This window comes from Bos javanicus, chromosome 6 (assembly GCF_032452875.1).
Source record: "Bos javanicus breed banteng chromosome 6, ARS-OSU_banteng_1.0, whole genome shotgun sequence".
NCBI lineage: Eukaryota > Metazoa > Chordata > Mammalia > Artiodactyla > Bovidae > Bos > Bos javanicus.
The window spans coordinates 46087215-46111536 of NC_083873.1; the positions used below are offsets into that span (position 1 = coordinate 46087215).

The 24322-nt window shown below is 38.5% G+C and overlaps 1 protein-coding gene across 8 annotated transcripts in view; it reads left to right on the forward strand.

The window, feature by feature from the left end:
• Window positions 1-24322, forward strand: part of RBPJ (recombination signal binding protein for immunoglobulin kappa J region) — a 242172-nt gene that overhangs the window by 166443 nt on the left and 51407 nt on the right. For 3 of the 8 annotated variants that reach the window (XM_061419844.1, XM_061419843.1, XM_061419845.1), the window contains exon 2: window positions 1114-1296. The exons of the other annotated variants lie outside the window; for them this stretch is intronic. In XM_061419844.1, coding sequence (XP_061275828.1) covers window positions 1280-1296 — 17 coding nt within the window. In that variant the 5' untranslated portion in view covers window positions 1114-1279. The remainder of the gene's footprint in view (window positions 1-1113; window positions 1297-24322) is intronic. 8 annotated transcript variants of the gene reach the window in all.

The following is a 24322-nucleotide window of genomic DNA, read 5'->3' on the forward strand; positions in this document are numbered from 1 at the left end:
AACTACTTTCTTTCCTTGGAAGCTCTTTTTATGGCTTGCTTTTATTAAAAGTTTCCTGAACAGTCATCCTAAAGCAATGTTAATTGCTTTATGACATAAATGTGTGTATTACTTCTTTTATTTCATTTGTGTAGCTTGAGTGTTCATTCTTCTTACAACTATAGAGTGCCAAGCTTGAAGCAAAAGTAGAGTGAATTTTTAGTTTTAAAATATGGTAATAGACTTCTTATTGTATCGTTTAAATAAGTGTTTTTAATGTCTTCATGTGTAAGAAAGGTGGAGTGGGGTGAAGAGAAAGGAGGAATCAGGTAACCTGCCAAGGCAATCGCAGAAGCACTAAAACCTGATAGTTAGCCGTTGATCTATTCATTTATCTGCATGCTTTTCATAGAAGTAAACTTTAGAAACAGAAACTTTTTACACGTTAATGACTTCCATGGAATTAAAATGATTCAGTAATATTAGCATCAGGAAAAGGGGTGTTATTTGAGGGCATTCCTGTTGGGTCTATTAACAAATTCCATTTTATGCAGGTGTGTTGTAATTTCCAGCTCTTCTTCTACATAGAGTAGTTGGTCAGAGGAGAAACTGGCATCTACCAAGTGTTCCAGACCTGACTTTTAGGTTGTTTTAATTCCTTGAGAAGAAAACTGAAGAATCAGTTGGGGCAAAGAAATTTGTGGGATTTGGATAGATCCTAATAAAGCAAGCTAGTGGTAAAGAACCTACCTGCCAATGCAGCAAACGTAAGAGACGTGGTGGGTTCGATCCCAGAGTCAGGAAGATCACCTGGAAAGGGCATGGCAGCCCACTCCAGTATTCTTGCCTGGAGAATCCCATGGACAGGAGCCTGGTGGGCTACAGCCCATAGGGTCGCAGAAAGTCGAACACGACTGAAGCGAAAGTACTCACGCATGCAGGAAAGCAAGGGCTGTTGCTGGCCACTAAGCAGGTACTCTTCCTCATTCCCATGAGGGTCATATTAAAAGTGACAGTGTTACATAGCAGGAGCAGCAGCTGGTTTGCTTTTTAGTCGTGGCAGGAGTTAACACAGTGCACTAGTGGCTTAACATACCAACACTTAAGTCCTTTTTTTGTTTGTTTGTTTTTAAGTCATTGAAATTATGAAACTGTCATTCAGATGGAACCATTATAGTTCTTCGGAAACATTTTGATCTCAAAAGGAAAGGAGAATTATACAGATATACTGGCTGAGGTGTTTTGAGGTGCATCGAAGTGTTCCAGCCCGTGGCTTACCTTAACATGTTCTTGAAGTACCATGGCGTGGATTAAAAGGTATGCTTTAGAAATCTTCCAGTGATCCCCCAAGGTCATGGGTAGAACAAACACTAATGATTCTATATTTAATTAACATGTATTTAAAATATTTTAATACTTAGATTGCAGATGTGGTTATGGATTTATGGCAAAAGTATTTTTTGTTTATTAAAAAAAACTATATATCCCAAGCTTGTTGGATGAGTCCCCTCTTCCCCCCTTTTGAGATATGGTTATAGGAGACACTGGAGTAGACATTTTTTGCTAAATTTTAATAGTAATCGGTTATAATTTTCTTTCATCAAATAGTTTGGGGATTATTCACATGTTAGTCTGTAATTATCTTTATGGTTTACATCATAGGCTAGTTTCTCTGCAGTGCTGTCATTTCATTGTAGCCTGAACAGGAAATAATTGGATACAGTTCTTCAGTTAGGGTATTAATTTGACCAAACAAAATAATTTTTACGTGGACCATTTATAGTTTGTGCTGTTTTTGTCTTTTACAAAAAATTTTTACTGAGAGGAAAATGAGTGATGCTTCATTAGTAGTGTGATTGTTCTCTCTTCACCACCATGAGTACACAGTTAGTCTTCCACGTGCGTGAGGTATGTAGTCCCACTGTTGCTTGTGGTTGCTAATAGTGGTAATTCTAGGCTTCGTGTTACCCTCTTAACGGTCAAAAATCTTTAGGGTTTTTATGTTCATAACATTTTATTTGAGTGATGTAGTCAAAACCATTTCTTAATTATTTGAAACCTTGGAAACCTCCTAATTGTGTACTATGTGCTTGCTACTAAATGTTTTCTTCAAGATGTGGGAGTGAATCCACCCAGGGAGAATGCTGAATTCATTTATGTTACATTGGGTTCAAAATTCTTTATCTTTTAGGTAATGAAGGAAAATATGTTGGGAAAATAGAGGTTTAAATCATGGATATATAAGTGTAATAGAAATACAGTGGAACAGCCTGTAATTTTTCTCGTTTAGGCTACCTTATGTTGAGAACCTTTTGATGTGTCAGCAGTTAAATTATCAGTGGAATTTAGTTGTTGAATCTAAGACAAAACTACTTTTTATTAAATTCTAGCCTATAATGACAGTGAATCAAATTTCAAGGTGAAGTCAACTGTCGATTAATTCAGCAGGTGTTTTATGTCCAATATGGTAGTATCTACTCCTTCGAAAAAGATCTTTTCTGACATAATGGGTTGGAGATGGTATTGATACGTTGTCTACAAAATATATTTCTCTGTAATACTTGCCACTTGAGCTTAAAAAAGTCTCCTTTTATATCTCCTTTTAGATGTACTTGGGCATCTGTCTGTTTCTTTTTAACGCCACAGAGGATTCTTGATGCACAGCCAGAGCTGGGTACTCCTTTTCTTTTGGAAGAGCTTACACCTTGGTGGTTAAGAGCTTAGATTCTGCAGCCAGCCAACCTGGGTTTCACATCTGGCACTACTTTGTGGTTTTGACAGGTTGTAAGAATGACTTGGAAAAAATATAAATTTATGTATTAAAAATACAATACCATAAGTATATACTTATATAATTTACATACTGCATTATGTGTATATACACACATATACATACCTTAACACACACCACTTATATAGATAAATTATACATGAATTAGTGTAGGATTGAGCATGCGAGAAGCCAGTGTTAGAGTAACAGTGGTGATGATTATTAAATGCTGTATCAGGAACTCCTTTGTGTGGGGGTGTAATGCTGTCACACTTTTTCTTTTCCTGAATCTTATACCTTCTTGTATGGTCTTCCTGGAGTTAAATAAACAATCACTCTTTGACTACTGTTTTCAGTTCTTTGAGCTTTTTCTCATCAGTGAAAGAAGGTGGCCACTAGAGACTGGTAATTTATTTGTGGTTCTCTTATCCTGCTAGGTTGATTTGTGTGTTCTCTGAAGCTGTGTTTTTCAAATTGCAGGTTTCCACCTATTCATTAGTGGGTCAAGAACTCAATTTAGTGGGTTATGATCAGCATTAAGACATGTAATAGAAAAGAAAATCAGAGCAGTGAATGTAGAAAGGAGTATTTTGAAACAAACTTGTTTCGTTTTTTTAAGCTGAAATAAACAAGATAGGCACATTTATGTGTATGTTGATTGGATCGTTTTAGTTCCACTAAGTGTATGCTTCCCATAGTAATAGATGTCCCTCAGAAGTGGTATTGGTTTTATATTGTTTTGCCTTTCTGAGAAAAAGTGACCAGGATAGGTTCCAGTCTGTGGCTCCTAGCGATATGCAAGTGAAGTTCAGTATAGGAGACTGAGGAGTAGGAAGAAAAGGGAAACATAGTAGCCACAGCTCTTGAGCGGCATTAACTACGCCTGTTTTATCAAGTAATCTAGTATACCGTCCCTTAGCATGTATTCTGGTGTTAATCAACTCTTAAATCAGTAGTTTTCAAACTGCCAATGGCAGCCCATTTTGTAATCAATTTAATAAGTTGCTGTTCTTCTCGCCTCCCCCCCAACAAATTAAATGAAATTTGTTGGACAGAAAAGGAAATGTCATGAGTGTATCACGTGATATAGTTGTGTAAAAACTTGTTTCAAGGTACGTATATGTACTGTATTGCAGACCTAAGTTCTAGTAATGATCAACTGGGAAACAGTATGAAACTCTGTCTTATAAATGTGTATTGTCAAACTAATCTCAGTCAGAGAAGACTTCAGATATTTAAAACAGTATTATTAGCTCAGTAGTTTTATCTCTGACAGTCAGATCAGATCAGTCACTCAGTCGTGTCCGACTCTTTGCAACCCCATGAATCGCAGCACGCCAGGCCTCCCTGTCCCTCACCAACTCCCGGAGTTCACTCAGACTCACGTCCATTGAGTCAGTGAAGCCATCCAGCCTCATCCTCTGTCGTCCCCTTCTCCTCCTGCCCCCAATCCCTCCCAGCATCAGAGTCTTTTCCAATGAGTCAACTCTTCGCATGAGGTGGCCAAAGTACTGGAGTTTCAGCTTTAGCTTCATTCCTTCCAAAGAAATCCCAGGGCTGATCTTCAGAATGTACTGGTTGGATCTCCTTGTAGTCCAAGGGACTCTCAAGAGTCTTCTGCAACACCACAGTTCAAAAGCATCAGGTCTTCGGCGCTCAGCCTTCTTCACAGTCCAACTCTCACATCCATACATGACCACTGGAAAAACCATAGCCTTGACTAGATGAACCTTTGTTGGCAAAGTAATGTCTCTGCTTTTGAATATGCTATCTAGGTTGGTCATAACTTTCCTTCCAAGGAGTAAGCGTCTTAATTTCATGGCTGCAGTCACCATCTGCAGTGATTTTGGAGCCCAGAAAAATAAAGTCTGACACTCTTTCCACTGTTTCCCCATCTATTTCCCATAAAGTGATGGGACCGGATGCCATGATCTTTGCTTTCTGAATGTTGAGCTTTAAGCCAACTTTTTCACTCTCCACTTTCACTTTCATCAAGAGGCTTTTGAGTTCCTCTTTACTTTCTGCCATAAGGGTGGTGTCATCTGCATATCTGAGGTTATTGATATTTCTCCCTGCAATCTTGATTCCAGCTTGTGTTTCTTCCAGTCCAGCGTTTCTCATGATGTACTCTGCATATAAGTTAAATAAACCAAGTGACAATATACAGCCTTGACATACTCCTTTTCCTATTTGAACCAGTCTGTTGTTCCATGTTCAGTTCTAACTGTTGCTTCCTGACCTGCATACAGATTTCTCAAGAGGCAGATCAGGTGGTCTGGTATTCCCATCTCTTTCAGAATTTTCCACAGTTTATTGTGATCCACACAGTCAAAGTCTTCGGCATAGTCAATAAAGCAGAAATAGATGTTTTTCTGGAACTCTTTTGCTTTTTCCATGATCCAGCGGATGTTGGCAATTTGATCTCTGGTTCCTCTGCCTTTTCTAAAACCAGCTTGAACATCAGGAAGTTGACGGTTCACATATTGCTGAAGCCTGGCTTGGAGAATTTTGAGCATTACTTTCCTAGAGTGTGAGATGAGTGCAATTGTGCGGTAGTTTGAGCATTCTTTGGCATTGCCTTTCTTTGGGATTGGAATGAAAACTGACCTTTTCCAGTCCTGTGGCAGTAGGGAACAGTTATTTAACTATGAAACTTCATATTTGTTTTTTATAGTATTATTTGTGTGTGTGTGTGTGTGTGTGTTTTCTTGTTGCTTGCTTGCCCGGCTAAATATTTAAAGGCTCATAGTGTGGGAGAAGGCAATGGCACCCCACTGCAGTACTCTTGCCTGGAAAATCCCATGGATGGAGGAGCCTGGTAGGCTGCAGTCCATGGGGTCTCTAAGAGTCGGACACGACTGAGCGACTTCCCTTTCACTTTTCACTTTCATGCATTGGAGAAGGAAATGGCAACCCACTCCAGTGTTCTTGCCTGGAGAATCCCAGGGATGGCGAAGCCTGGTGGGCTGCCATCTCTGGGGTCGCACAGAGTCGGACACGACTGAAGCAACTTAGCAGCAGCAACAGCAGTGTCAGTGATAGTGAAGTCTCTCAGTCGTGTCTGACTCTTTGCGACCCTGTGGACTGTAGACAGCCAGGCTTCTCTGTCCATGGGTTTTTTCCCAGGCAAGAATACTGGAGTGGGTTGCCATTTCCTTCTCCAAAAGGCTCATAGATAAGAAATTTATAATATTTCTTAGTTGTGGAGGAGTTACTCTTTGAATTGATAAAAATGACCCATGCAATTAAAAAATTACAGAAAAACTGATGATACATGCTAAAATTTACCTACTTCATTCTCCTATTCCTTAGATCTTAGAATCTTTTCATATACCTTCTTTGCTTCAGAAGGTATATATAAAAATTTAACACTGAAAAAAATGTTACCATAAATAAAATATATCACAAGTATTTAAGGTAGTTAAATGTTAGAGCTTCTGTTTTTGTGAGGATTTGATAATTTTTAAATTTTTATTTTTCTTGGATTAGTGCCTCTACTATTCCAGTATCTGCATAATAGCACATATTTGCTTTATAGACTTATTAAAGATGATCACAGAGTTTCTGGTGAGTATTTTTTAAAAAATAAAGCCTCAGAGTAGGATAGTGTCAGGATATGCATGTTTTAAGGTTGTATTTGAAATACAGTTTCCTCCTCCCTAGAAAACGATAAGAGAATGAAGACTTCTGGTAAATTGTTTCATAACAATGGAATTTGTACATTAGTTTTCTCCACTTGGGAGTTGAAAAACAGAGAAAATCTTTGCCAAAATAATAGGCCAAAAGATAATAAGCACAATTTATTTTTCTCTGCAAGTTGTTAGAAATTGAGTCAAAACCATACATAGTAGCTGCTCTGAATTGGGTGAAATATACTCCACTTCAGTTGCTCAGTCATGTCTGACTTTTTATGACCCCAGGGACTGTAGCATGCCAGACTTCCCTGTCCATCACCAACTCCTGGAGCTTGCTCAAACTCATGTCCATTGAGTTGGTGATGCCATCCAACCATCTCATCCTCTGTCATGCCCTTCTCCAGCCTTCAGTCTTTTTAAGCATCAGGGTCTTTTCAGATGAGTCAGTTCTTTGCATCAGGTGGCCAAAGTATTGGAGTTTCAGCTTCAACATCAGTCCTTCCAAAGAATATTCAGACTGACCTCCTTTAGGATGGACTGTTGGGATCTCCTTGCAGTCCAAGGGACTCTCGATAGTCTTCTCCAACATCACAGTTCAAAAGCATCAATTCTTCATCGCTCAGCTTTCTTTAAGGTCCAACTCTCACATCCATACATGACTACTGGAAAAACCATAGCTTCGAATAGATGGACCTTTGTTGGCAAGGTAATGTTTCTGGTTTTTAATATGCTGTCTAGGTTGGTCATAGCTTTTCTTCCAAGGAACAAGTGTCTTTTAATTTCATGGCTGCAGTCAGCATCTGCAGTGATTTTGGAGCCCAAGAAAATAAAGTCTCTCACTGTTTACATTGTTTCCCCATCTATTTCGCATGAAGTGATGAGACCGGATGCCATGATCTTAGTTTTCTGAATGTTCAGTTTTAAGCCAACTTTTTCACTCTCACTTTCATCAAGAGGCTCTTTAGTTCCTCTTCATTTTCTGCCATAAGGGTGGTGTCATCTGCATATCTGAAGTTATTGATATTTCTCCTGGCAATCTTGATTCCAGCTTGTGCTTCTTCCAGCCCAGCGTTTCTCATGATGTACTCTGCATATAAGTTAAATAAGCAGGGTGACAATATACAGCCTTGACATACTCCTTTCCCAATTTGAAACCTGTTGTTTCATGTACAGTTCTATCCTTTCTTTCCATGTACAGTTGAATCCTTTCTATTATTGTTTCCCCAAGCACCCCACCCCACCCCCAAACCCCCACCCAACCTTGTCTTTTCTCAGACTTCCTACTTATATCAGTGGCGTTACTTGGCTTTTCATCATTACCTTAGTCATGTTTACTTCCATCATCATCACTTTTGGCCTCATGCTGCTTATCCTGTTGGGTGCAGGGTTTCATGCAAGGGGATACCCTTGTGGCATTTGTTTCTTTATAACCGTGTCCCTTTTACTTTGTTTATCATAACGCATGTGAGCAACTTATCTTTTTCTTTCAAAGCTTTTCCTCCTAAACTGTAGTTTAGAAATAAACTCAACTACCTTCTAGTTATAGTTGTCCTAGAACTGAGATCACTGACTAGAGGCAGCACCCCAACCACACATCTAGAATTAGAAGAAAACATATCATAAATTACTGTGTTAATTATTAGATACGGCTCCATTATACTTTTGGTTACTAAAACAGATCAGTCAAAAATACCCCCTAAGAATCAAGATTAAGGTGCTTTGAAAGTATTTTAAAAGTCATTTTAGATTTAACAAAGTTTAAAAAAAATAAATCTTTTAAGTGATAGTATTTTTAGAATTAGGAACTTTCTGAAACTAATTTTTAATTTATTACTTAAAAAGAATACTATTTTGCATTTCTGTGGGATCTGGGATATCTGTTAAGAATATTAGAACCCATCTCAAATATGAACCTACTTGAAAATGGGCATATGCTTTGAAACTGTCATAAAAATCAGGAAATGTCTTTCTTTTGAAAAATACAATGAAATCAGTTGATGTTACACTATTGAACTGTTAGTGTATGTAGGTGAGTGATAAGCAGGGAAATGTGCATGGGTTTTCTTGGAAATGCCAGACTTGTCACTTCAATGAGGAGTACAGCTTTCATAATGGAGACTATATCAACCATGTAGCCAGTTTCCTACACCTCAGAGTGAATGAGCTCTGTGAGGCTCTAGTAGCTGATGAAGAGGAACTGCAAATAAATTCATGGCAGCTGCAGTTGACCTCCACAAATCTCCAGGTGTTGCTCTAACAATTACCAAGTCAACATAAAATCTTGAAAGATCATAACTGAAAATGTGCTAGTGGTCAGGAAGGACGACTGCCTCCTTTTCCCCTCTGCCCCTTAATTATTTGTTATAAGGAATCCTGGGGATTCCTAGGGTGGGAGATAGGACAAAACATTTTCAAAGCATTTACTTTGATTGAGTGCTTTTGTGTTTTATCATAGCAGTGAGTGAATGAAAGTGATCAAAACTGTATGTTGAAGTGCTGGTGATAGCAGCTAGATTAAATGTGCATGAAATTGAACTTATTAAAATTCCTTTATATTTGAAATTCCTGTGGAAAAGTACTCTGAGTCAGAAACTCTAGTCTCGGGGCAAGGATAGGGGAGAGGCAAGTAACAGAAGTATATAAAACTTGGAACAGGCAGAATCCATTGAAAACATTCACTTTTGAAATAAAAGCCCCTGCGTCCTCTGCCGGGAGCCAGTTTCTAATCCTTCCCCTTTCCAATCCTCCACATTACACAAATTTTTATTTTGTTGATTCCTATATCCTCAGCCCCAGGACAGTGACTAGTCATAGCAGGTACTCAGTAAATACTTGTTGAATGAATGAACTTTTTGAGAACACTAGATTTTGAGATAACGTATCTGTCCTGCAACAGCAGAATAGGCCATTCTCTTATTTACCAAACTCTTAATTCATAAATAGAATGAGTGGATATATACAGAAGTGCATCTTATTTTGAAATGATCTTAATTTGAACAGTTCTGTCATCAGTTACCTTTTGTGAGTTGAGGTTTGTAAGTCTAAAGGCCTAGAAAAGCTGAGTGCATAATAGCTAACACTTAGCAGGTATTGTACTTACAAAATGCCCCTTTAAAGTGTTTTATGGGTATTAGCTCAATCTTCACATGACTTTCCAGGTTGTCATTTAACTTTCCTATTTTACAGATATAGAGACTGAAGCTCTAGAATAACTGTGAAAGGATTGTGGTGTTTTTATTGTTGTTAGAAAGTCCTGAACTTTGGGGTAGAAAAACTTGAAAATTGTTTATACAACAAGTCAACATATTTTTCTCACAATAATAGATATCCAAGTGTGAGATTTTTTTCTTTTTTGTAGGGAAAGAATGTGATCTATGTTCGTATCCCACAGAAGAAAAGCTCTGTGTTTGAATGAAAACATTTCCGTATTTGGTGTTGACCGGATTTGGTTTGTTAGGAGGTGGACGATTGCCCTTTTATGGCCATCAGACACTCCATGGCTCTCTTTTATGTTTCTTCAACTTGGTGACTCTGTCACTTCCTCAAGCAGTCTTTCTCTCTCCTATCTTTTTTTTTTTTTTTTTACTGCTCTTTTATATTGCAGTGTTCTCTCTTCTTTCTTCCTTTCTACCCCTTAGCCCCCCCTCTCTCGTTTACATGCAGTCTGAACGAACAAGAATATTAGCTCTATATTCTTACTGTTTAGAATAATATGTGACTGTGTTTTGAGTCAGAGAACCTGGCAAACCAAGTGAGAAATAAGGATGTTATGAAAATAGCATAAAATGTAGGTGCTAGTAAATTGTCCAAAAGTGAAGAGGGCTGACCCAAGGCAAAGTAGTATTCTTCTTTCAGAAGAAAGTTGTTGAGTATAATGGCCAGACGAGTAGGATTAATTTCTTGAGGAATACTAGAACCAAACCAAGGCATTTTTGGATAATCAGGGAAAAAGTCAACAATTAGAATGATCCCCCTTTTGCTTTGATTCTTATCCCAGAATTCAAACTTATACTTAACTTCAATCTTAAACTATCCTTCATACCCAAGAGTTACTAACATTTTAAAAGCCCAGGAAGTTAATTTGTTAACAGCATCATTATTATTGGCTTATACATAATGGGTCTTATATTAGCACTTGATTATTGTTATTGTAGTAAAAAATTGCCTGGGTGAAATTACTGAAAATTTACACCTGGTGTATATAAGTTTTCCTAACAGTTAGTTTTAGATTCCACATAACTACATGAAAGAACATAAACTTCTAAGGAGTTCTTTTCAGCTGTATTGTTTATAGCCCCATTTAGATCTTGATACCAGTTCTTAATAGAATCTGTCAACAATGTGGATTATCACTTTTTTTTGAAGTGTCAGTATGCCTCATTAAACTACACTGCTATTGAAGAGCAAGAAACAGCAGTTACCTATACCATGGTATCTTGGCAGGGCATTCTCTATGGGAAAAGTAGACAGTTTCATTAGAGTGAGGAAATTAATCATCATTTTAGTTTTTTGGACTTGGTAAAATAGTTAATTCCTTTTTCTCCTCATTATAAAACTTGTGAAGTTAGTATCAGCTCATTTGGTAGACAATTTATATAAAATTCTCCTCCACTGTAGAAAATAACTTGTTGGACATTTCAGATCATTTTGTTCATAATCATTGGTTAATTCAAAATAGTTGGTCATCATCAAACAACCCAGTCAACAAATGTGCAATAGACATTTCTTCAAAGAAGACATACAGATGGCTAAGAGACACATGGAAAGGTACTTAATTATTAGATATCTAGTTATTAAATATCATGTACTTCAACAGTACATAAACCAAGAAATTCCAGATGTTCAATCTGGATTTAGAAAAGGCGGAAGAACCAGAGATCAAATTACCAACATCTGTTGGATCCTAGAAAAAAGCAAGAGAATTCCAGAAGAACATCTGCTTCTGCTTCATTGACTATTCTAAAGCCTTTGACTGTGTGGATCACAACAAACTGGAAAATTCTTAAAGAGATGGGAATGCCAGACCACCTTAACTGCCTCCTGAGAAATCTGTATGCAAGTCAAAAAGTAACAGTTAGAACCAAGCATGGAACAACAGACTGGTTCCAAATTGGGAAAGAAGTTCGACAGGGCTGTATTTTGTCACTGTGCTTATTTAGCTTATATGCAGAGTACATCATGTGAAATGCCAGACTGGATGAAGCACAAGCTGGAATCAAGATTGATGGGAGAAATATCAATAACCTCAGATATGCAGATGATACCACCCTTATGGCAGAAAATGAAGAAGAACTAAAGAGCGTCTTGATGAAAGTGAAAGAGGAGAGTGAAAAAGCTGGCTTAAAATTAAATATTCAAAAAACTAAGATCATGGCATCCAGCCCCATCACTTCATGGCAAATAGAAGAGGAAACAATAGAAACAGTGAGAGACTTTATTTTCTTGGGCTCCAAATCACTGCAGATGGTGACTGCAGCCATGAAATTAAAAGATGTTTGCTCCTTGGAAGAAAAGCTATGAAAAAACCTAAACAGCATGTTAAAAAGCAGAGACATAACTGACAAAGTCCATCTATTCAAAGCTATGGTTTTTCCAGTAGTCATGTATGGATGTGAGAGTTGGACCTTAAAGAAAGCTGAGTGCTGAAGAATTGATGCTTTTGAACTGTGATGTTGGAGAAGACTCTTGAGAGTCCCTTAGACTGCAAGGAGATCCAACCAGTCCATTCTAAAGGAGATCAGTCCTGGGTGTTCTTTGGAAGGAATGATGCTAAAGCTGAAACTCCAGTTTGAGCCACCTCATGCAAAGAGTTGACTTATTGGAAAAGACTCTGATGCTGGGAGGGATTGGGGGCAGGAGGAGAAGGGGACGACAAAGGATGAGATGGCTGGATGGCATCACCGACTCAATGGATGTAAGTTTGAGCAAGCTCCAGGAGTTGGTGATGGACAGGAAAGTCTGGTGTGCTGCAGTCCCTGGGGTTGCAAGGAATTGGACACGACTGAGCAACTCAACTGAACTGAATTATTAGAAAAATGTAAATTAAAACTACAGTGAGACATCAACCCACAACAGTCAGAATGGTGATCATCAAAAAGTCTACAAACTGTAAATCCTGGAGAAGGTTTGGAGAGAAGGGAACCCTTTTACACTGTAAGTGGAAATGTAAATTGCGATAGCCACTGTGGAGAAGAGTATGGAGGTTGCTTTAAAAACTAAAAATAGAGCTGCCATGTGATCCTGCGATGACTTGTCAGGTGCCACTGGTGGTAAAGTGCCAATGTAGGAGATGAAGGAGACTCAGGTTTGATCCCTGGGTCAGGAAGATCTCCTGGAGGAGGGCTTGGCAATAACCCACTCTAGTATCTTGCCTGGAGAATCCTATGCACAAAGAGTTCGACGTGACAGAAGCAACTTAGCACAGCACGGCACATGATCCTGCCGTGGCATATATTCATATTCCGAGAAGAACATAGTCTGCAAGGATACATGCACCCCAGTGTTGATTATAACACTGTTTACTGCTGCTGCTAAGTCGCTTCAGTCGTGTCCAACTCTGTGCAACCCCATAGACAGCAGCCTACCAGGCTCCCCTGTCCTTGGGATTCTCCAGGCAAGAACACTGGAGTGGGTTGCCATTTCCTTCTCCAATGCATGAAAGTGAAAGTGAAGTTGCTCAGTTGTGTCAGACTCTAGCAACCCACACTGTTTACAATAGCCAAGACCTGGAAGCAGCCTAAGTGTCCATCGACATAGGAATGGATAAAGATTTTGTACACATATACCATGAAATATTGGGCTTCCTTTGTGGCTCAGTTGGTAAAGAATCTGACTGCAGTGTGGGAGACCTGGGTTTGATCCCTGGGTTGGAAGATCTCCTGGAGGAGGGCATGGCAACACACGAGACTACTCCAGTATTCTTGCCTGAAGAATCCCCGTGGACAGAGGAGCCTGGCAGGCTACACTCCATGGGGTCGCAAAGTCAGATACGACTGAGTGATTAAGCACACCATGAAACACTGCTTATCCATTGTAAAGAATGGAATAATACCGTTTGCAGCAAGGGGGATGGATGTAGTGATTGTCATACTGAGTGAAGTAAGTCAGACAGAAATGTCCTGTGGAATCTAAAAATAAATGATACAAATGAACTTATTTACAGAACAGAAACAAGACTATGAAAATGAACTTATGATTACCAGGGTAGAAGGGTTGTGGGGAGGGATAAGTAGGGAGTTTGGGATTGACATGTACACACTGCTGTATTTAAAAGGATAACCAGTAAGGACCTACTGTCTAGCACAGCGAACTCTGTTCTGTATTGTGTAACAACCTAAGTGGGGAAAGAATTTGAAAAAGAATAGATATATGTATATGTGTAACTTAACCACTTTGCTGTATACCTGAAACTAACACAACATTGTTAATCAACTATACTCCAATATAAAATAAAAAGTTAAAAAAATGTATAATGACTATAAAGACATTAGTTTTCCTTAATTTTATATATATATATTTTAAAACAATAGTTGGTGTAATTAATATTATAGTTTAAGAGCTAGAGTTTCATGACAGTTTTTTGTTCATCTTTTTTAACAGATGACTTACTATTTAATATTATTCATTCGTTTAGTGAGCATATGCTGTGTACATACAGACTTGCATTTGAAAACAATGTTAATGTATGCAGTTGAGTCAATTTTATATGAATAATACATGCATAGTGTTGTCCATATTTCTCTAATGTACACTTCTGCCATTAAAAAAATTGTCCAGCATAAAAGTTATGGCCTAAAAATTCCCTTGTGCATCTCTAGTTTATTATGGAAACAGATGGACATTTTCTTCGTTACTGGGATACTTAAAGAAAGACTGTCGATTTGACTAATCCCTAGGGCTGTTAACACAATCAGATTTTCATGGCTGATTTAACGGTGGCATTGTTCCTGTTCTCTAGTTGGATTACTGCAGCATTTCATCCTTGAGAATCAATGGTTTTGGTTTGCTAAGAAATACTTTACAGGTTAAGAAGTGATTTTTCTGGAACATTTAAATAAATTTTCATATGATAGGTGGTTTATTTAATGTAAAAGCAAATAGGAATTAGTTTATCAGTGAATTGGGACAAACATAATTATTTGGGGAGTTGAAGAAAATGAGTGGTTTAAAGACTAGAGATGGCTTCCTTGTATATTTATATGTAATCTTCAACCTTAGTATGATCAGCATGAAATCAGAAGCAGGGGGAATATTCTATCTCGTGACTTTCTGAGGTTTAATTTTCCCTTCTAAGTTTGAAGGCCTATCAGGATTGTTGATGATAGTTAAATGAGAGCACATATAAACAGATATATTCTATTTGTTGTGTGCTTGTCTATTTTACTGCATGAGGCTAGTTTAGGATGCTATAGATATAAAAGTTGTAATAAGAGCTTCATCTAACTTTATGGAATCAGGGAGTGGAAATATAGAAGATAATTTGAGAAGGCAGTGGACAGCATTTGTCAATGAATTCCTTGTGATGGAAGTCAAGAATGAGGGAAAGTCAAAAATCTAATACTTAATAGAGACCACATGTCTTTAGAAAACATGCCTGTATAGATAGATGTTGATGAGAGAGGAAATGTTAAGAATTAAGTTGCTGCAATGGAGCAGGTGATCTTTAAAGAACTGTGCCCTTCTTCTTTCTAGTTAGACAAATGATAGAGGGAAGTTGACTAGCCAGTTAACTAGTAAATTTATAACAGAACAGCTTTGCAGTTTGCCTAATTTGAATTCATAGCATAGCAAGATATTAAGTAAATATATAACCCGAATAACCCAAACTGTGACAGTTAAATCTATACCTGCCAAGAGGTCTTAACCTTTGTTTTCCTCCTTGCTACCGTCAAACTCCCAAGGCTTTTGCCTCGTCTTCTAGTGCGTTACTACTTTAAGTTACTGATGTTCTATATTCTTCATGTTTTTTGTATTTTTTGTTTTTTAGTCACTCAGTCGTGTCCGACTCTTTGCGACCCCACAAAGTCGCAGACCCCTACAGTCTGGCACTGTAGTCTGCCAGACTCCTTTGTCCATTGGGATTCTTCAGGCAAGAGTATGGGAGTGGGTTGCGATGCCCTCCTCCAGGGAATCTTCCCAACCCAGGGATCGAACCCAGGTCTCCCGCATTGCAGGCGGATTCTTTACCAACTCAGCCACCAGGGAAGCCCTAATCACTTCATAGTGATTCTCAATTCAGAGTCTTTCTTGTACCTGTGCTGAGCTGAGGCTCCTCAGATGGTTGATGTTTTATTAGGCTGCCTGTAGAACTACCCACTGGAGAAGGCAATGGCACCCCCCTCCAGTACTCTTGCCTGGAAAATCCCATGGACAGAGGAGCCTGGTAGGCTGCAGTCCATGAGGTCGATGAGGGTCGGACACGACTGAGCAACTTCACTTTCCCTTTTCACTTTTATGCATTGGAGGAGGAAAGGGCAACCCACTCCAGTGTTCTTGCCTGGAGAATCCCAGGGACGGGGGAGCCTAGTGGGCTGCCGTCTCTGGGGTCGCACAGAGGTGGACACGACTGAAGTGACTTAGCAGCAGCAGCAGCAGCAGCAGCAGAACTACCCAAGACAAAGTATCGCGCTGTTAGATTTTTGTACCACCAACTTCGATTCCTCTGTATTGTGTATTTCCCTTGCAGAGCCCTGTGGCTTCCTTGTGAAGCTTGTGGGAGCAGCTACAACGAGCTGCTGGGCCTGGCTTTTTGGTCTAGCAGTGTATGAAAGCAGCTCGACAGGTTAATGGCTCAGATAATCTTTATAAGCTTTGAATTGTGGTTAAGACCACTTCTTCAGAGTGGTTTTTGGCTTTACCACAAATGTAGGTTTGATTGTTATAACATGACATGTGATAACAGAAAGTTAAGTTACAGTTCAAAAGAAATGTATTGTTTTGGGTATAAACACTCAAGCAGGAAGGCATTTCCTTATTCATGCAGTGGTGTATAAAAAATATCTGGAAATCTTTTCTTCCCCATCTGAACGTACAGATTTTGATCATTTTATTTTTTGCTTATTGATAGTCTCCCTTCACTGTCCTATTTTGCATGTTTTAAAATTACAGTTGCCATCTTTTTTTTTTTCCTTAGGGTGAGGCTTCTTTAAAATAGTTTAATTCCTTGTAAACTTGAATTATAGCCTTTCCTTTATGAATTAGACTTTTGGCTGCTGCTGCTAAGTCGCTTCAGTCATGTCTGACTCTGTGTGACCCCATAGACGGCAGCCCACCAGGCTCCCCCTTCCCTGGGATTCTCCAGGCAAGAACACTGGAGTGGGTTGCCATTTCCTTCTCCAATGCATGAAAGTGAAAAGTGAAAGTGAAGTCACTTAGTTATGTCTGACTCTTAGCGACCCCATGGACTGAAGCCCACCAGGCTCCTCCGTCCATGGGATTTTTCAGGCAACCGTAAATGTTCTGGTCTGCTTTATTTAAAAGGAAAACAAAAGGCAGATATCCTGCAGAATTCAAATACTTTAAAACCAAACTGTATGTTAGAGGTTTGACTGTTTAAGAAATTGGCCAGTAATGGTTTAATAGAGGTTGGACTGGTACAGAATCTTTATGTTAATAATTTTGACTAACAGAAAATGTTAGTGTAGACATAGTTTATAGTATAAGTGCAGACATAGTATATATATATGTATATATACATACATACATATACATACATATATATGTGTATATATACATAGACATAGAAGATGTTTATGTATTCTTGATCCATTTCAACTCAGAAAAAAAATGTACTTTGCAAAATTATGATTGGTGATGTAGACACTGGTCATGAGCAATGTAACATATTTATTGTCTTTGTGCAAGAAATATGAAAGTAATTGTCAAATATCTGATGTACGTATATGTACAGACATTCATGTCTGTTTATGTATATGTATGCAGTAGTTAAGGTATGGCTCCCACAGCAGGTGTCTTTAGATTTCCTGAGTTTTACGTATTTACAGCTTTCGAAGAGAATTTTTTCACTTTCTAGCAGTCAAAGACAGAAGAATCTTTTACCCTTATGATTTAGTCAGTAGTTGAAGTATTGGAAGGGTAATGAAAGAAGGTTTCCTTTCTGGTTTCTTGTTGACCCCTCACTTAAGCAAAACAAGTCTATACTATATCATAGAAATTTTTAGGATCAGTTAGTACACTTTATAGTCTTTCATAAAAATTGTATCTCTTCATATGTTAGTATCTAGAATTGAACTGTACTTGAATTCTACCTTATTGCAGAATGTATGGAAAATCATGGACCTTATACTGTAGTTACATTTTAAACCAAATTTACCATTATGTGAACAAGGCAAAGTGGTTTCTAAGCAGATTTTTCTCGTCTGTGTAGTAAGATTGACGTGTGTAAAGTGAGATGTGCGTGCATAGCATAGTACGTAGGCAGCCTGCTGCTGCTCCTGTCGTGTATTCTATGTGGATAGGGACCGTGTTCCATTTGCTGCTACATGTTCCAAATGTCAACTGCAGTTCCTAACATACAGTAGGCCCTTAAATGTGTGTTAAACGTTAAAGAAAGAACAGAAATGAGAATGTTCAAAACAATTATGCCACACTCTCTCTCTCCTTCCTCCTCATCTTGGTTTTAGGTGAGAGAGGCAAATGAAGCCAATTTAAAAGTTAACAATAGGAAAGTTCTAATCCTACTACCCATTCAGCATTTTTCTGTGACACTGCATAACTAGTGACTTTTAAAAAATGCATACTCTGGGGTAGATTTGCCAAACAGAGGACCACAATTGATCCTGATTCTTTTGCCTACTAAAATTAGGGAAGAAGACTAAATTCTGATTTGCAGTTTAGATGTAGAGAAGACCAGTTTTCAGGACTTAAATCTTTATACTAACCTTTGATATGAAATACATATATTCTGGAATGATGTAGCTGAGGACTGGAAATCACCACCTTCTAAAATCTGATGTTAAAATAGAATTCAAAGACAATAGAAATAAAGTCTAGGAAAGAACTTTTTTCCCAGAACCATCCATTCATTTGAAACACTTGAATGTTAATAAATCTGGATATATATTTATAAATTAAAGTAATATACCTACAGAAAAACAAAGCACACAAATCATAAATGTACAATAAAGTAAATTTTCACAAAGTGAATGTAAATGTGTGACCATCACAGAGATGAAGTTACAGAATATTACTCGTTCTTCCGGATCCTTTCATATAGCTCCTCCTGGTGTGTGTGCCTCCCTCTCAAAGGTCACCTGTATCCTGGTGAACTCTGTAGTTTAGTTTAGCTTTTCTTTTTAAAATTTCATATAAAATGGAATCATATAATTTTGTACCTTTTTGAGTCTGGCTTCTTTTGCTATTAGTCATTGTTATTGCATGTGTAGTGATAATTTGTTCACTTTCCTTGCTGAATAGCACAATGCTGTATGATGATTCTATAATTTATCTGATCGCATGATGATTCTGTAATTTAGCCGATCCTTCGACAGTGGTCATTTGAGTTTCTGATTTGGGATTATTATGTCTGATGATGCTGTGGACATTCTTCTGCATGTCTGCTGGTACTCATATATACACATTTGTGCGGGTATAGCATTTTTATTATTTTTGAACATCAGCAATAATAATCTCAAGTCAACAGGCATATATTTTAAGCTATTGTCAGTGGTCTAGCAGTATTGCTACATTCTCAGGTGTACTTTTATTAAGGAAAGATTATGGGCCTTCATGTACCACCTAATTGCATGATACTGCTTCTGAGGCTATTCCATTCCATGGGCTGAATCAGAATTAATTTAGGGAGAGGCCTGTTGGACCTAACTTTTACAGGGAAATACTATTTTCTTCTACTCGTATTTTCTTCCTTGTGATGGGAGCTAAGTATTACAATGCCAGGGTTCTCTTTACCAAGTTTACTCCTTTGATTCCTCGTTGTTGTTCGGTTGCTCAGTGGTGTCCCGATTCTTTGTGACCCCATAGGCTGTAGCACGCCAGGCTTCCCTTTCCTTCATCATCTCTTGGATCTTGCTCAACCTCATGTCCATTGAGTCGGTGATGAGGTGATTCCTCACTAGGTACTTGGAAAACTTTATTTGTAGGATATTAGAACTCAATATGGGCTTCCCAAGTGGCACTAGTGGTTAAGAACTGGCCTGCCAGGGCAGGAGACATAAGAGATACGGGTTCGATTCCTGGGTCAGGGAAGATCCCTTCGAGAAAGGCACCCCAGCCCACTCCAGTATTCTTCTTGCCTGGAGAATCCCATGGACAGAGGAGCCTGGTGGGCTACAGTCCATAGAGTTGCAAAGAGTTGGACACGACTGAAGCAGCTTAGCACAGGACTCAATATAGAGCCCAGCTTTAAAATTGCAAGGTCTTCTGGCTTGGTAGTTTTTTTTTTTAAAAAACTGAAAATTACCTATTTTTCCATATTTTGTTAATTCTGTGGAGGCAAAAACTTACTTTGAGCGGCCTCCTGAAATGTAGCTTATTTGTCTTCTTCATTGTTCCCCACTAAAAATCTCTTTGGTCCTCTCTGCTATATTCAGGCTTCCCTACCAGAAATCATTGATGGTTACTTCTTGGGGATCTGATCTCTTGGTTCTAAATACCTGTACTGAGCAGTGGTTAAAGGAGAGCTAGACCCCTTCTAAGATAAATGTATTGCACAGTAAATGTTGTATACGTTTTCAAGGATAGAAGAACCCAAGGAAATCAGGCAAAGAAATCCTATTATGGATAGTTGTATTCTATGGCTTTCAAATGGAGAAGGCAATGGCATCCCACTCCAGTACTCTTGCCTGGAAAATCCCATGGACGGAGGAGCCTGCAGTCCTGTAGGCTGCAGTCCATGGGGTCACTAAGAGTCGGACACGACTGAGTGACTTCACTTTCACTTTTCACCTTCATGCATTGGAGAAGGAAATGGCAACCCACTTGTGTTCTTGCCTGGAGAATCCCAGGGACGGGGAGCCTGGTGGGCTGCCGTCTATGGGGTCGCACAGAGTCGGACACGACTGAAGTGACTTAGCAGCAACAGCAGCAGCATGGCTTTCAAAAAAAAAAATCTCTTTTATTGGCATCCCTCTTTCTTTCGTTTTTAAGTCTCACTTGGATTGGAAAGGCCATTTCAAAAGATGAGAAAAAAATAATAACTTCTAATTAATATCAGATTTCTTTCTTCCTGTGAAGAATTTTCAAATGACTTCAGAGAACTGACAACCTTAACATCTTTGGCAGATGTTTTGTGGAGGAAAAAAATCTTCACTGTTTATAATTTGAGGTAGGGGTGAGAAGTCAGTGGGGAGGTGCAAAGGCAAAAACTATGTGACATCTCATGTACAAGCTGCTTTCCATGATCACTTGGGATTTTCCACAGGAGATGTTCAAACCAAACAGTCTTTGAGGGATTGTTTGCATGCTGTCTGTGCTGCCCTTCCTTAGGAGGTATAGATTTTCGGAAGAACTTCTCTTTTTCCTTTTCTATCCTTACCTTGATGGTAGTAGGAACCACTTATATATTATACATATACTCCTCATGTTCTTCTTTTGTATGTCTTGGCACCCACTTGTCTGTTTTTTCTAAGTTGTACGGCAGCCACTGTCACTTATCCTGGCAGTCACATAGGATACCCCTCAAAGCTGAGCCAATATTCCTCATTAAACCATAGTTTAAGGCAAAACTAAATACTATTAGAAGGGCAAAATATATATAAAACATGAAGTTTACCATTTTAATCATTTTTATGTGTTCAGTTTGATTAGGTACATTCACATTACTGCACAACCACCATCACCTTCTGTCTCCAAAATTTTTTCTTCTTCCCAAACTATACCCATTAAACAGTAACTCTCCATGCTTCCTTCCATACCCTCAGCCATGGTGACAGTCACTGGAAACCACCATTCTACTTCTCTGTCTTCTGAATTTGACTACTCTAGGTACCTTGTATAAGTGGGATCATAGGATATTTGACCTTTTGTGTCTTATTTTAATTTAGCGTAATGTATTCAGGGTTCATCCATGTTGTATGTAACTTGTGTCAGAATTTTTTTTTAAGGTGGAATATTTAATTGTATGTGTATACCACATTTATTCATCCATCAGTGGGCATTTAGATTATTTCCACCTTTTGCCTGGTGCGAATAATGCTGCTCTAAACATTGGTGTACAAGTATCTGTTTGAGTTACTGCTTTTATTTCTGTTGGGTATGTACCCAGAAGTGGAATTGGTAGATTATGTGTTAATTGTACGTTTAATTTTGGAGATACTGCCATACCATTTTATATTTCCACCATAATACCATACCATTTTATATGTCCACCAGCAGTGTACCAGGGTTCAAATCTTGTTGTTTTTTGTCAGTTTTGATAATAGGCATCCTGAATGGTATGAAGTGGTATCTTTATGTTTTTGATTTGCATTTCCATAGTGATTAGTAATGTTGAACTTTTATGTGCTTATTGGCCATTTGTATATCTTCTTAGAGATATATCTCTTCAAGTCCGTTGGTGGTTCAGTTGTGGTGGTTTAGTTGCTAAGTTGTGTCCGACTCTTGCAACTCCATGGACGGTAGCCTTCCAGGCTCTTCTGTCCATAGGATTCTCCAGGTAAGAATACTGGAGTGGGTTGCCATTTCCTTCTCCCGGGGATCTTCCCAACCTAGGGATCAAACCCAGGTCTCCTGCATTGCAGGCAGATTCTTTACCTACTGAGCTAAGAGGACAGTCCTTTACTTATTTTTAAATCAGGTTTTTGTTGAGTTCTTTATGTATTCTCAGTTTCTTTGTGAAATGTAGAATTAATTATATGTATTTTAAAGCTATATAAATGTGTATTTGTTTTGAAGGCCTTATTTCAATTTTACCATATTAGTTAGAGTAAATAATACTCTGTAATCCAGCCTTGAAACAGTAGTGGTGTTTCATCTAGTACCTAGAACTCTTAGGTGCTGTACACTTCTTTTTTGGTTGCACTTCATGGCATGCAGGATCCTGTTTCCCCAACCAGGGACTGAACATGCACCCCCTGCATTGGAAGTGTGGGTTCCCACTCATTGAACCTCCAGAAAATCCCTCGGTCTGTACACTTACGAACCTTTTAAATTCTTGTAAGAATTCTATACAGAGATACTTTTATCTATGTTTCAAATTGAGAAAACTGAAACAGAGAGTTTAAGTAACTTCTGCTCCTTTGCTTTAAAGTTAGGGTGTGAACTTAAACAACCTCACTCCTGAGTCCATGCCGGTACGGTAATATTCGGCTACCTGTCCCATGACCTGTATTTGTGACAGATTGTGTGTGCTCTTATCAGATGACACTTTTCACCTCTTAAATATTGCCTTAAAAGGCAGTGCATAAGATCAAGTCAGGTGTCTGAAGGAGTTCTTAGCAAAAATTGAATTCTTTTGCAGAAATTAAACAGATGGTTAAGGTTGCTGCTGCTGCTAAGTCGTGTCAGTCGTGTCCGACTCTGTGCGACCCCATAAACGGCAGCCCACCAGGCTCCCCCGTCCCTGGGATTCTCCAGGCAAGAACACTGGAGTGGGTTGCCATTTCCTTCTCCAATGCAGGAAAGTGAAAAGTGAAAGTGAAGTCGTTCAGTCGTGTCCAACTCCTAGCGACCCCATGGACTGCAGCCTTCCAGGCTCCTCCGTCCACGGGATTTTCCAGGCAAGAGTACTGGAGTGGGGTGCCGTTGCCTTTTAGGACCTCTTTAAACTTCTTTAAGTTGCATTATATTTTCCTATGTGGAAGTGTATGCTTTCCATAAGGGTGTGAATTTCTTTATTTGGATCCGGCATATTTTTTTCTGTATTATTTCCCCTAGGGAAATTTGTTTACTGAGAACATTTTGTGGGGTAAAATTTTAACTTCGATGTTTTTCTCAGTTTTTATTTTAAGCCACCCTTCTTCTAGACTCAATATATGAGTGGCCTTAACTGATGTTTAGATATGCAGTTTTATTTGGCTGTTTACCTAAGCCAAGCCTAGCTAGTAATGAATAAAACATCTGCCAGATTATATATAATACATTCTAGAGCAGAATGGAATTCTTGCTGCTGCTCATCATTATCACTAATACTGATAATTAGTGGAAATGGTGTATATATATGTGTGTATATGTGTGTGTGTATTATTTTATATACACACTTGGGGAGGGGAATGAAAATATATATCTCATTTTTTCATTCAAAATTAATGCTTCTGGGAATTCCCTAACAGTCCAGTGGTGGCAGCATGGCCAAAAAAAGAAAAAACTTAATGCTATTAATTGGATAGCTCTTTTTACTTTTTTCTTTTCTTTGTGTTTGGGTCTGTAGGCATGATTGTGAGGTGCTATGTGTAACCAGCAATCCATTCCTAATTATCATGGATTAAAAAAAATTTTTTTAATACAAATGATGCTTTATTGCATATCTTTGTATACAAATTTTTGCATAGTCAGATTTGTCTACCTATATAATAAATTTCCCGAATAGAGAGTGCTAGAGATTCAAAGGAATGCACATCTTGAATTATAATAGACACTGCCAGGTGTCTTCCAAAAAGATTGCACAAATTTAAACTCCCAACAGTGCATGAGAGTTCCTGTTTCTCCACTTGTACATCAACACTGGGTGTAATCAAACTTTAAGTCTATAGCAAGTTGTCATAAGAACATAAGAGCTGTGCCAGAAAGCCGGCCGTGGAGCCTCTTATCGCCGCCAGTGAATGTCTCTGTTGTCGCCACCAGGTTCTGTGGCGATTAGTGTTATGCCAGCACCTAGATCAGGTTAGTGCTTCTCTGATGGTGGCCTTTTTTGTTTTGATATAATTTCAGTTTACAGAAAAAGTGCAAATATAACAAAATATTACAGAGAAGTTCAGCCAGATACTTCATTTATTAACATTTTACCACATTTACATTATCCCTC